Source organism: Dendropsophus ebraccatus, chromosome 8, assembly GCF_027789765.1.
Source record: "Dendropsophus ebraccatus isolate aDenEbr1 chromosome 8, aDenEbr1.pat, whole genome shotgun sequence".
NCBI lineage: Eukaryota > Metazoa > Chordata > Amphibia > Anura > Hylidae > Dendropsophus > Dendropsophus ebraccatus.
The window spans coordinates 31,886,074-31,899,318 of NC_091461.1; the positions used below are offsets into that span (position 1 = coordinate 31,886,074).

Sequence of the window (13,245 nt, forward strand, 5' to 3'; positions counted from 1 at the left end):
AACTTGGATAAAGCTCTAAGGTTGTCTGGAAAACATGGATATAGCCAATGACTATATCCATGATTTCCACATAGCCTTAGGGCTTTATCCAACTTCAGCAGCCACCGCTAATCAAATGCCGAAAGTTCGGGTTCGGGTGGACTCGAGCATGCTTCAGGTTCGCTCATCTCTACCGATCAGTGACTGATGATTTAGGTCATCAGTCTGTTTTCCTGGAAAACCTCTTTAAATAGGTCATACACATAAGATAGTTGTCAGCCAAATGGAGTTACCTCTCCATACCCCCAACCCAACACATTCATGCTCAGCTCAGCTAAGTGTGCATGTACTCCAAGCACCCCAAGAACAAAAGAAATGGGCTATTGAAAGCCAAAATGTTTTCCCCTCTCTCCTCTGGACACATTAGACCAGGGATAGGGAACCTTCGGCTCTCCAGCTGCTGCAGAACTACAATTCCCATCATGCCTGGACAGCCGAAGCTTTAGCTTCGGCTGTCCAGGCATGATGGAAATTGTAGTTTTGCAACAGCTAGAGGGCCGAAGGTTCCCCGTCCCTGCATTAGATGGTCAACTGGACATGCTGAAATCATCAGGATCGGCCAACACATCTCTAATACATATGGCAACTTTACTGTACTGTGTAATGAACGTATAGCCGATGCCAATATAGATAGTTCCAGCCAGTCAGCTATAAACCTTCTCATTGCCATCACAATGTTGGCATTATTGCTGCAATCTTTCATTAATTACAAGTATAATCACAGCTCCTCTGAATTAATACGCCTTTAATAAGAGTCATAAAGTTCATTTTTAGCGGTGGGAAATATAAGGGGTCTTTGTTGCCCATAGGGTATTTTGTTTTACATTGGGCACCATATGGCATAATTAATCCTTTATTATACCAGTCATTAAGAATGCTGTATACTCATTGTACAATATACTTAGTTTGCAATTTTTCACGTGTATTTTTAATGAAAAAGTGTTTCCTCGTACCTTAAATATTTTATAAAATATATTGTAATTATTACCTATTAAGCTCCAGATTGGGACTAGACTCCCTGACTGTTTGACTGCATTATAGCTCACGCGTTCATAGGATGTGTCACCATATTAAGCTATGCGCTTTTCCACGAGAAAAAAAAAAAAGATAAGTTTTTAATGTGATAACACAATGTGTGAACAGGGCCTGAGGAGATTATCTGACAACAAGCTTGTTTACAATGACAACCAGGAGATCTGTGAATTCAGGCTGTAACATGGAACTAATAGAGTGCATTCATTACTGTAAAATAGAGAACAAAGGTAATTTGTAAATTACTTTTATTTAAAAATTTCCAGTCTTCCAGCACTTATCAGCTGCTGTATGCCCTGCAGGAAATGGTGTTTACTTTTCAGTCTGACACAGGAACTGCCAAGAGAAGCAGCAAATCCCCATAGAAAACCTCTCTGCCTCTGGACAGTTCCAGTCTGGGACAGAGGTGGCCGCAGAGAGCAGTGAGTCAGACTGAAAAGAAAACACCACTTCCTGCAGGGCATACAGCAGCTCATAAGTACTGGAAAACTTGAGATTTTTTTAATTGAAGTAAATTACAAATCTATATAACTATATGAAACGAGTTGATGTGAAAGATTTTTTTTTTTTCAGAGTACCCCTTTAAGGCTATGTTCACACACTGATTTTTTAAGGTTCAAAAAGGAGGGAGGGTTAGGCAAAAAAAAAAAGAAGAAGAAAAGATCACACCCCTTATGGGCTTTTATTTTGTCAAATTGACATTTTTTTTTTTTATAAAATAAATAATAATAATAATAATAATAATAATAATAAATAAAATGTAATCAAATAAGATAAATAATAAAATAATAATAATAAATAAAATGTAATCAAATAAATTAAATAATAATGAAATAATAATAAAGAAATAATAATAATAATAATAATGATAATAATAATAAATAAATAAAATGTAATCAAATAAGATAAATAATATAATAATAATAATAAATAAAATGTAATCAAATAAATTAAATAATAATGAAATAATAATGAAGAAGAAATAATAATAATAATAATAATAATAATAATAATAATAATATAAAAATTATATAACCTATAGCTTAAAAAATATTTGTCCTCAAAGTAAGGAAAAGAAGCCCTGACAATAAATGTGAATGAGCACTGTGTCAAATCCAGCTAAAAACAGAAAAAAAAACAACACTGAGCGGAAACTACAGCTAGGCTTCCGCCACAGATGTGGACACAACCTTAGCAAAGTTTTGATCTAACGAATGAGCCTAATGCAACTGATATATGTGAACATACCCTAACATTGGCTTCCATGTAAGTGCACCCCCTAAGGTAAGAGAAAAAAATCGCCCTTAAAGCCGCACGTGTGACGCCAGCCTGAATCGCCCAGCATTGGCACACATTGCCGTCCAGGATTACCATGATCCAAGCCCAACATGTACAGCAAACTCTCCAGCTGAGGCAGCTTTTTATTTGCTCTGTTAAACCAGCGTGGTCCTTATTGCCATAAAATAGGTGGTTTGTTTCATACTACGCTGTTTATGATTTTAATCAAACCAATGTTTACATGAAGGTGCTTAGGTTTTTATGTAGCGTTATAAACAGGGGCCGTCCACACATGTTTCTGATTCCGGCCGACATTAAAACGGAGATTTGGCTTTAGAATAGATTGAGATTTATGTGGAAAGTGATCCTCACAGCGGCCAACAAATTGCATGTGTCTGGCAAACAAGCCGCATGTAGCTACCCCGTATACAGTGCTCACCATGTAATGTACAGGAAGAACAAAAGCCGCGCATGTTCTGCTGCCCGCTGTCAGGAGTATATCGGGAACAAGAGAAGTGTATGGCTAATATAGTTTTAAAGAGTTCTTCTGGTTTTCTATAACTAAAGCCTAATCTCTGTATAAATGAAAAGTTCTATAACTTTATAATATACTTTCAGTTCTTCGCCATTCGGGGGCCCCCCATATACACTAGGTCAGGGGTAGGGAACCTTGTCTCTCCAGCTTGATAAATCTCCCCCATGGCTTCTTTCTTCTAGTAAGAGCACCACTCTTGTCCTGTGGGTTTTGCAGCTCAGTTCCACTGAAGTGAATGGAGATTAATTTTAATACCGCACACAACCTGAGGACAGGGCTGGCGCTGTTTTTGCAAGATAGTAGATGTGCTTTTTTTTAAATCCTGGATAACCCCTTTAAGTTGGCACTTGCTACTTCTGTAATAAGCTGGGGGCCTCCAGCGTTCTCAAAAATTGGGGTCCCTAAGTCCCGCAGAATAGAGCTCTGGGCCGCAGCTCTATTGATTCTCTTTGGAGCCTCCTAGGAGCCGATGGCCGTTTTTATCTCACTTTGGCAGCTCCATAGAGAATAAGTGAAGCTTTTGGACAGTCTCATTGAATCTCTTTCTTGTGCTGCAGCACATGGATGGGACAGGAGCGTGCAGTGGGGCAGTATCCAGAGCAGTAGCAAATCTCCATAGAAAACCTCTTCTGCTGTGGAAACTTCCTGACATGGACAGAGGTGGCAGCAGAGAGCACTGTGTCAGTCTAGAAAGAATACAGTGTTTCCTGCAGGACATACAGCAGCTGATAAGTACTGGAAGACTGGAGATTAAATAGACGTCAATTACAAATCTATATAATTTTTTGAAACCAGTTGATTTGAAAGAAAAAAAGATTTTGGCAGGAGTACCCCTTTAAATTACTTTTTTTTTTTTCTAAAAAGTCAATCAATAACATTCCCACCACAATGGTACGTTAAAAGATTTTGGCCCCGACTTAACCATGTAAAATATAAACTGTTGTAATTTGCCTATAGCGACCAATCACAGCTCAGTTTTCCAGTACTTATTAGCTGCTGTATGTCCTGCAGGAAGTAGAATTCTTTCCAGTCTGGAGAGCAGGAGAGGTTTTTATGGGGATTTATTGCTGCTCAGGACAGTGATGGCAGCAGAGAGCACTGTGTCAGACTGGAAAGAATACACCACTTCCTGCAGGACATACAGCAGCAGATAAGTACTGGAAGACTCAAGGTCTTTTTATTAGAAGTAAATTACAAATCTCTGGCACCAGTTGATTTTAATGAAAAAAATTTGGGGGGGGTGAACAACCGCTTTAAAGGGACTTTCTCCGGTGGCTCCATAGAGAATGAATGGAGGGTGGAGCTCTATACAAAACAAAAGAGTCGGGGGCTGATCTTTAGATCACAGAGGTCAGAACCATCCGACGATCCCCCCCCCCCCCCACCCCCGATAGAGGACAAGCTAGTTTTAATCAGTAAACCCAATTAAGGCGCTCTATATGCAATGAATATACAGTAACTGCTGCTTGGTGTGACTTTGTGACAGCACAAATAAAGGGTTAAACCAACGTCTATGTAATGCATAGGAGCAATGTGACCATTAACAACTCTAATTGTTATAGAGCAGCAGGGAACCTCTAAGTGGATGACACTACAGATCACAAAGCTTGGCTCATTGTATGAGAGAGGCAACTCCTTCTGATACGGTTTCTGGTGCTATAGAATGCTGCCATCTACTGACTAAAAAGGAGAATACAAAGGTTTTTTTCTTACTGCTTTCAATACACCAAAGTGCTTTACAGCAATAGCACCAGTACAGTCATGGCCAAAAGTTTTGAGAATGACACAAATATTATATTGTCACATGATCTGCTGCCCTCTGGTTTTTATGTGTGTTTGTCAGATGTTTTTATCACATACAGAAATATAATTGCAATCATATTATGAGTAACAAAAGCTTATATTGAGAGTTAGAATGAGTTAATGCAGCAAGTCAATATTTGCAGTGTTGTGCCTTCTTCTTCAGGATCTCTGCAATTCTCTCTGGCTGCTCTCAATCAACTTCTGGACCAAATCCTGACTGATAGCCGTCCATTCTTGCACAATAAATGCTTGCATTTTGTCAGAATTTGTTGGTTTTTGTTTGTCCACCCGTCTCTTGATGATTGACCACAAGTTCTCAATGGGATTAAGATCTGGGGAGTTTCCAGGCCATGGACCCAAAATCTCTATGTTTTGTTCCCTGAGCCATTTAGCTATCACCTTTGCTTTATGGCAAGGTGCTCCATTATGCTGGAAAAGGCATTGTTGATCGCCAAACTGTTCTTGGACGGTTGGGAGAAGTTGCTCTTGGAGGACATTCTGGTACCATTCTTTATTCATGGCTGTGTTTTTAGGCAAGACTATGAGAGAGCCGATTCCCTCGGCTGAGAAGCAACCCCACACATGAATGGTTTCAGGCTGCTTTACAGTTGGCATGAGACAAGACTGGTAGTAGCGCTCACCTCGTCTTCTCCTAATAAGCTGTTTTACAGATGTCCCAAACAATCGGAAAGGGGATTCATCAGAGAAAATGACTTTACCCCAGTCCTCAGCAGTCCGCTCCCTGTACCTTTTGCAGAATATCAGTCTATCCCTGAAGTTTTTTCTGGAGAGAAGTGGCTTCTTTGCTGCCCTCCTTGAGACCAGGCCTTGCTCCAAGAGTCTCCACCTCACAGTGCGTGCAGATGCACTCACACCTGCCTGCTGCCATTCCTGAGCAAGCTCTGCACTGCTGGTAGCCCCATCCCGCAGCTGAAACACCTTTAAGAGACGGTCCTGGCGCTTGCTGGTCTTTCTTGGGCGCCCTGGAACCTTTTTGGCAACAATGGAACCTCTCTCCTTGAAGTTCTTGATGATGCGATAGATTGTTGACTGAGGTGCAATCTTTCTAGCTGCGATACTCTTCCCTGTTAGGCCATTTTTGTGCAGTGCAATGATGACTGCACGTGTTTCTTTAGAGATAACCATGGTTAACAGAAGAGAAACAATGATGCCAAGCACGAGCCTCATTTATAAGTGTCCAGTGGTGTCATTCTTACTTAATCATGACAGATTGATCTCCAGCCCTGTCCTCATCAACCCCCACACCTGTGTTAATGGAGCAATCACTGAGACGATGTTAACTGCTCCTTATGAGGTAGAGCTGCAATGATGTTGAAATGTGTTTCGGGGGATAAAGTTCATTTTCTAGGCAAATATTGACTTTGCAAGTAATTGCTGTTAAGCTGATCACTCTCTAACATTCTGCAAATTGCCATTTTAAAAAATTAAGTAGTAGACTTTTTAAAAATTAATATTTGTATCATTCTCAAAACTTTTGGCCATGATTGTATAGTAAGTGTTTAGAGCAAGGCTGTAGAGTTGGTAAGTCATAGCTCCGACTCCTGAATTTTATCAGAACCGACTCAGACTCCCGCTCCTTCATAAATGGCCGGTCAGATACCAGGGGAGTTATATATCACACTGGCTCAGCAGCTTCTCCCTAATGTCCTACATGATCCTGGGACGACTTCTGAGGGAATGAGGAAAGATATTAAGCAGCTTCTCCTTTGTGTGCAGTGGATGCAGCCAGTCTCCAGCCTCTATGTCCTGAACTACTCACAACTAGACTAGATGGAGCAGGTGATCTTTTCCTGCTGACAATCTTCTATGTTTCTAACTAAATATTCACCATACACTAAGAAACACTGCTAACAATGCCAGATCCCTGTAATACAGAGGGGTCAGGGTTAGTTAGAGAGAGGGTCACTGTGGGAGCACCATAGAATGCTTATACCAGAAAGCCTGTGTGTAACAAAAAAAAAAAAAAAAAAAAAAAAAGATAAAATAATTCTTCCCCATCTTCTTTTGCATAAATAAAAATAGGAAAGAACTAAAATTTGAGTCAGAAAAGTAAAAGCATGTTGCTTTTTAATGAATTTATTTTTCATAGCCCTAAAAGAGAAATCCTTGGATCACATGATAAAGGAAAACTCAAAAAAACCATAGGCCTAGATTTACTATTACAAATGTGCCAGACCTGTTTTTTTGGTCTGGAAAAACAAAAATACAGAAACTGTGAGCGGTCTTTACGGCTTTATCTGGTGTTTTATCATTTTCATGTAAATTACTAAAGGCTTTTTTTTCCCCTGGCATTTTATCATTAGTGGTGTTTTCCCCGCTACAAGTTGTGATTTTTTCATTGCACGATTTTATGGCTGTAAATGAAAATTACGGGACATGTGAATGCAGCCTTAGGGTATGTTCACCCATACTTAAACTGTTGCTGATCTGATGGTGTCGATTTAATGCGTAAAAGGGGTACTCCGGAGAAAATATTTACAAATCAACTAGTGGCAGAAACTTATACTGGTTTGTACATTACTTCTATTAAAAAAAAAATAATCAAAAAACGAAGTCTACCCATACTTATCAGCTGCTTTATGTCCTGCAGGAAGTGGTTTATTCTTTCCATTCAGACAGAGTGCTCTCTGCTGCCAACTCTGTCCATGTCAGGAACTGTCCAGAGCAGGAGAGGTTTTCTATGGGAATTTGCTGCTGCTCTGGACAGTTCCTGACATGAACAGAGGTGGCAGCAGAGAGCACTGTGTCAGACTGGAAAAAAACTTCACAGCCTACAGGACATACAGCAGCTGATCAGTACTGGAAGGTTTGATATTTTTGTTAAAGGAGAAGTCCGGCGAAAATTTTTATTAAAGTACTGTATTGCCCCCCAAAGGTTATACAAATCAACAATATACACTTATTACGGGGAATGCATATAAAGTGCTTTTTTCCCTGCACTTACTACTGCATCAAGGCTTCACTTCCTAGATAACATGGTGATGTCACTTCCTGGATAAAATGGTGATGTCACGACCCAACTCCCAGAGCTGTGAGGGCTGTGGCTGCTGGAGAGGATGATGGCAGAGGGATGCTCAGTGTCCCTCCAGTGCCCTGTGTCCCTCAGCATCCCCCTGCCATCATCCTCTCCAGCAGCCACAGCCCGCACAGCTCTGGGAGTCAGGTAGTGACATCACCATTTTATCCAGGAAGTGACATCACCATGTTATCCAGGAAGTGACACCTTGATACAGTAGTAAGTGCAGGGAAAAAAGCACTTTATAAGCATTTCCTGTAATAAGTGTATATTGGTGATTTGTATAACTTCAATACAGTACTTCAATAAAAAATTTTCCCCGGACTTCTCCTTTAAATAGAATAAATGCTCCCTTAATGGAGTAACTACCGCACTTTTATTTTATACCAAGTATTAAATAAATGCACAAAACACAGTATCAGGCCCATTTTATATAATTCTGCTAAACCAACATCTATAAAATAATTCAAACATATGTTAAATGATAAAATAATGTAAAAACATGTTTATTTAGTAACAAGAATAAAATAAATCCTTTATTGCAGAATGGTTGTTCCAGCTGCCAACGATGACCGAACGGGTGAGGTTTAACGTTATAACATATAAAGAGTGACAAAGACAAAGAATAATAGATAAAAGTCCAGAAGTGTTTAAGAGACCAACATGAAAAGCCACAAAACAATAAGGCTAAAAAAATATTTAAGAGAGTCCAGAGAGCCGGGAGACTATTTACAGCGGGAGCGTCGCTGCTCAGTTCTGGATTCTTAGTGGGAGCGTCGCTGCTCAGTTCTGGATTCTTAGCGGGAGCGTCGCTGCTCAGTTCTGGATTCTTAGCGGGAGCTTTGATCTGGGTAAAGAGAAGTCTCCATCTTCTGTGAGCTTCGATCGCTCCAAGGTCGATGAATTTGCTTTGTTTTCTTTTTCTTTTTTGGGTCCTTTCTTTTGCTATTAAATATAAAAGCAAGCAGATAAAAGGGTTAGGGTTACCCAATCCATTTACTCTATGGGAGAATTCAGAATTATTAAAGGGGTTATCCAGTGCTACAAAAACATGGCCACTTTCTTACAGAGACAGCCCCACTCTTGTCTCCAGTTCAGGTGTGGTCTGCAATTAAGCTCCATTCACTTCAATGGAACTGGCCATGTTTTTGTAGCACTGGATAACCCCATTAACTCTCTAGTGCCGGTGTAGGGAACCAAGGTTCCCTATCCCTGCAGCACTAGTGTATGTCCTCAAGACCATTAGAATCACTTCTGTAACCTATATAAATATTGCTTCTTTTAAATCAACTGGTGTGAGAAAGTTATACAGATGTGTAGTTTAAGTCTATTTAAAAATCTCAAGCTTACCAGCACTTATCATATGCTGCAGGAAATGGAGTATTTTTTCCAGTCTGACACATAGCTCTCTGCTGCCACCTCTGTTTGTGACAGGAACTGTCCAGAGCAGTAGCAAAAAGAACCTCCACTGCTCTGGACAGTTCCTGTCACAAACAGAGGTGGCAGCAGAGACCACTGTCAGACTGGAAAGAATACACCACTTCCTGCAGGAAATGCAGCAGATGATAAGTACTGGAAGGCTTGAGATTTTTTAATAGAAGCAAATTACAAATCTGTATAACTTTCTAAAAACCAGTTTTTGTTTTTTTGCTGCAGCAGGCTGTGTGTGTTATAGCTGCAACAGGCTGTGTGTTTGTGTGTGTATGCTATGGCTGCAGCAGGCTCTGTGTGTATGCTATGGCTGCAGCAGGCCGAGTGTGAGTGTGTGTGTGTGTGTGTGTGTGTGTGTGTGTGCGCGCTATGGCTGCAGCAGGCTGTGTGTTTGTGTGTGTATGCTATGGCTGCAGCAGGCCGAGTGTGTGTGTGTGTGTGTGTGTGTGTGTGTGTGTGTGTGTGTGTGTGTGTGTGCGCGCGCGCGCGCGCTATGGCTGCAGCAGGCTGTGTGTTTGTGTGTGTATGCTATGGCTGCAGCAGGCTCTGTGTGTATGCTATGGCTGCAGCAGGCTCTGTGTGTGTGCTTTGGCCACAGCAGGCCGAGTGTGAGTGTGTGTGTGCGCGCTATGGCTGCAGCAGGCTCTGTGTGTGTGTGTGTGTGTGCGCGCGCTATTGCGTGCCCCCACAGTGACCTTCTATATCACTGTGTGACCTCTATATCACTTTGTGTGACCCCTCTCTATATCATTATGGCTGACCTCTGTATTACATGTATCTGGCATTGTTAGCAGTGTTTCTTAGTGTATGGTGAATGTTTACTTAGAAACATAGAAGACTGTCAGCAGGAAAAGACCACCTGCTCCATCTAGTCTAGTTGTGAATAGATCAGGACATGGAGGCTGGAGACTGGCCGCATCCACTGCACACACAGGAGAAGCTGCTTTATACACAGTATTCCTTTATTCCCTCAGAAGTCGCCTCAGGATCATGTAGGACATTAGGGAGAAGCTGCTGAGCCAGTGTGATATATAACTCCCCTGGTATCTGACCGGCCATTTATGAATGAGCAGGAGGCGGAGTCGGAGTCTGTCCTGATAAAATTCAGGAATTGGAGTTGCGGCTTACACACTCCACAGCCCTGGCTAGAACAAAGGGGCAGAAGTGCTTTGCCCCTTCATCTCAGTCTCACTGCTAAAGTATCAGTGTCAGTATGGAAGTTACGGTAATTGCATCTACAGGAAGTGGGGGCTCCATTATATTTCCGCCTACTACTACTTTAGCAGCGAGATGGAGATAAAGGGGCGAGAGCACGCCCTGCAAAGCACTTCTACCCCTTTGTCCTAGTGATCGGCTGGGGTCTCAGCACCCAGACACCTACCGATACAAACATATGTGGTTATAACTTGTCAGAAGTTTGTCTAAATGATAGGTACACTATGTAGTATACAAAATGATTGAAAGAAATCTTTAAAAAAAACTGCTGCAAAACTGGAAGCAATGTACAGAGAAGGGGGGACACTTAGGGGAAGGGATTTTACCTGGAAAAAGGGAACGCCGCCATTTTCCTGGCAAAGTACATTGATGTCTATGATGGATTTCTCACTCATGATGCTGTCATTCACCACCGGTTCATCCTCAAGGGAATCCTGAGAACCAATATACCAGTTAGATATGCAATAAGGCTTCTACAAACACTGCAACCAAAGCTATTCTGCTCTCCCAAACCCAATCTATGAAAGATTAAAAGGATTGAACAGTTTTCTGTTGCAAAGATTCCTAATGGGGATTCGCAAAGAAATTGGGGGGGGGGGGGGAGGGGTTCATCTACTTGGGTCCCTCATCTCTCCTGGCCAGAGAGGAGAGCAGACCCTAGGAGCCTCTCAGATGTATAGGTTTTCTTTAATGGGATATTTCAATACAAAATTCTCCATGGTAGCAGTAGAACCCACTCCCACTCCATAGCACTTAAGAGGTATTCCACTCAAACATACTGTTTTCTATTCTAATAAATTCTATTTATTCAGTCTCCTTCCCCCAGTTCTGAGCTGCTGCTTTCAACTGAAAAAAACACAAATCTGTGTCTAAGAGTGCGTTTACACAGAGATTTATCTGACAGATTTTGAAGCCAAAGCCAGGAATGGATTGCAAAAGAGGATAAATCTCAGTCTTTCCCTTATAAACTGGTCACTGGTTATAGTCTGTTACTGGCTTTGGCTTCACAAATCTGTCAGATAAATCTGTCTGTGTAAACGTAACATTAGTCTCTCTGTCTCCCCCCTCCCTTCTGACACAGCTGATGTAAAGTGCCTGACTGGCTGTATTTGTTACATTGTAGCTTCTTTGTAATACCCGGATGATTAATCACAGTGAGTTCATCAACAACTTGACTTCAGAATAACCCTCCCATCATTAAAAAGAAGCTACAATGTTGCAGATAAAGCCTGCCAGGGACTCGTTTCCCTCAGCTGTCTCAGAAGGGAGGGGAGAGAAAGGCTCCTACAGTTTGTGTGTCTTCAGCAGAAACTGAGAACTGGGGGAAGAAGAATGAATAGATAAGTATGGAAGGAACTGTTTGTCTCACCATGGGCAGTAACATATGAAGCGCTATGTTGAGTGGAATGCCCCTTTAAAACACGGAACTTGACAATGTCCAGAAGCCCTATAGAGAATGAATAGAGCGCTGGCTACACACGTATGGTGCGCTACTCTTATTATAGGAGCAATTCTCTCTTCGTTCTTGGGATCATTAGCGTTCCCAGTGGTCAGACTCCCATCAATGAACTTGTGTCCTGTCCTATGGATATGGGATAACTTCTTCAGATGGGAATATCACTTTAAGCACCACTGGAGGCCAAATAAAGGTGTGCTGATGAATGTTATGGACACAGATAACACTTCTTTCCCTCTGCCTTGTACACTGCAACCAAATGTCACAGAATAAAAGAGCAGCAATGAATACATCACAAGTGTCAAACCTGCGGCCCTCCAGCTCTTACAAAACTACAATTCCCATCATGCCTGGATAGCTAAAGCTTTGACTGTCCATGCCTGATGCCAATAGCTTTAGCTGGAGAGCTGCAGGTTTGATACCATATGAAGGAAAGTGTATTCACACAGACTGGTCCACATTTTACTATATACTTTGCCCACCCCTGATCTGAATGTCTGCTCACCTGATCCACAGGCTCCTCCGATATGGACACCACACTGTGGACCGCCGCCTGAAACTCCTCCTGCTGCTTTCTGAACTGCTCTAGGAGGACATCTCGCGGATGGGTCTTTATGAGAGAGGACGGATAGGTAAATTGTCTCCTCTGGGGTGTGGTTCCTGCAACAGAAATGTGTGGAAACCCTCAGTATAACACAGTTTTTTTCATCTATGCAAGTACAAGAACTGTCGCTTGTCTTCTCACCTGTGGGGATGTCATTTCGGAGTTCTTCCTTAAGGTAAGTAGTGACAATGTCCAGGCCAGCTCCTGTGTGCTCATGAAGCTCCAGCTGCTGCTCTGTAATCATCTCCTTCCCGCTCATGACCTGCTCAGAGAGGATAGCTATGGCTCTCTCCTCAGCCAGTGTCTGCAGGTTCACCATGTCTGTAATCTGGGCCACTGAGGAGGTGCAGTTGTCTTCTACACTCTAGAATAAAAATAAAAACTAATAAATTATTAATAAATAAGTTACAGCTTCAACTGCTACAAGACACAGAATGAAACAGCGTACAAAACGGACTGTTGTACGATAGAGAGGTGACTGAATAGCGGCAGTAGTGAAGGGAGAGACGTGAGCAATCTTAGTGTAATGCATTGTAAGGCACTGTATCTTCCGGCCTATAAGACTGACCCCCAACTTTTCCAGTTAAAACAACAAGTTTGGGATATACTCGCCGTATAAGCGTAAATTCACACGGACGGAGCCGCCGGGAGTCTCACACACGAAATCCGCAGCTAATCCGCAATACATGTATTATTCTAATCATTATTAACACGTGTATTGCGGATTAGCTGCGGATTTCGTTTGTGAGACTCCCGGCGGATCCGCCTGTGTGAATTTACCCTAAGACTACTCTTCTTCCTCACTTTCCATCAGT

The 13,245-nt window shown here is 41.8% G+C and overlaps 1 protein-coding gene across 3 annotated transcripts in view; it reads right to left on the bottom strand.

Moving 5' to 3' along the window:
- Window positions 1-8,201: 8,201 nt before the first annotated feature.
- The window catches only part of KIF11 (kinesin family member 11), a 30,069-nt gene continuing 25,025 nt past the window's right edge, over window positions 8,202-13,245 (bottom strand). For all 3 annotated transcript variants that reach the window (XM_069980114.1, XM_069980113.1, XM_069980115.1), the window contains exons 19-22: window positions 12,572-12,794; window positions 12,332-12,486; window positions 10,697-10,804; window positions 8,202-8,669 (exon numbers count right to left, since the gene is read on the bottom strand). In XM_069980114.1, the coding sequence (XP_069836215.1) occupies window positions 8,541-8,669; window positions 10,697-10,804; window positions 12,332-12,486; window positions 12,572-12,794 (615 nt within the window). In that variant the 3' untranslated portion in view covers window positions 8,202-8,540. The remainder of the gene's footprint in view (window positions 8,670-10,696; window positions 10,805-12,331; window positions 12,487-12,571; window positions 12,795-13,245) is intronic.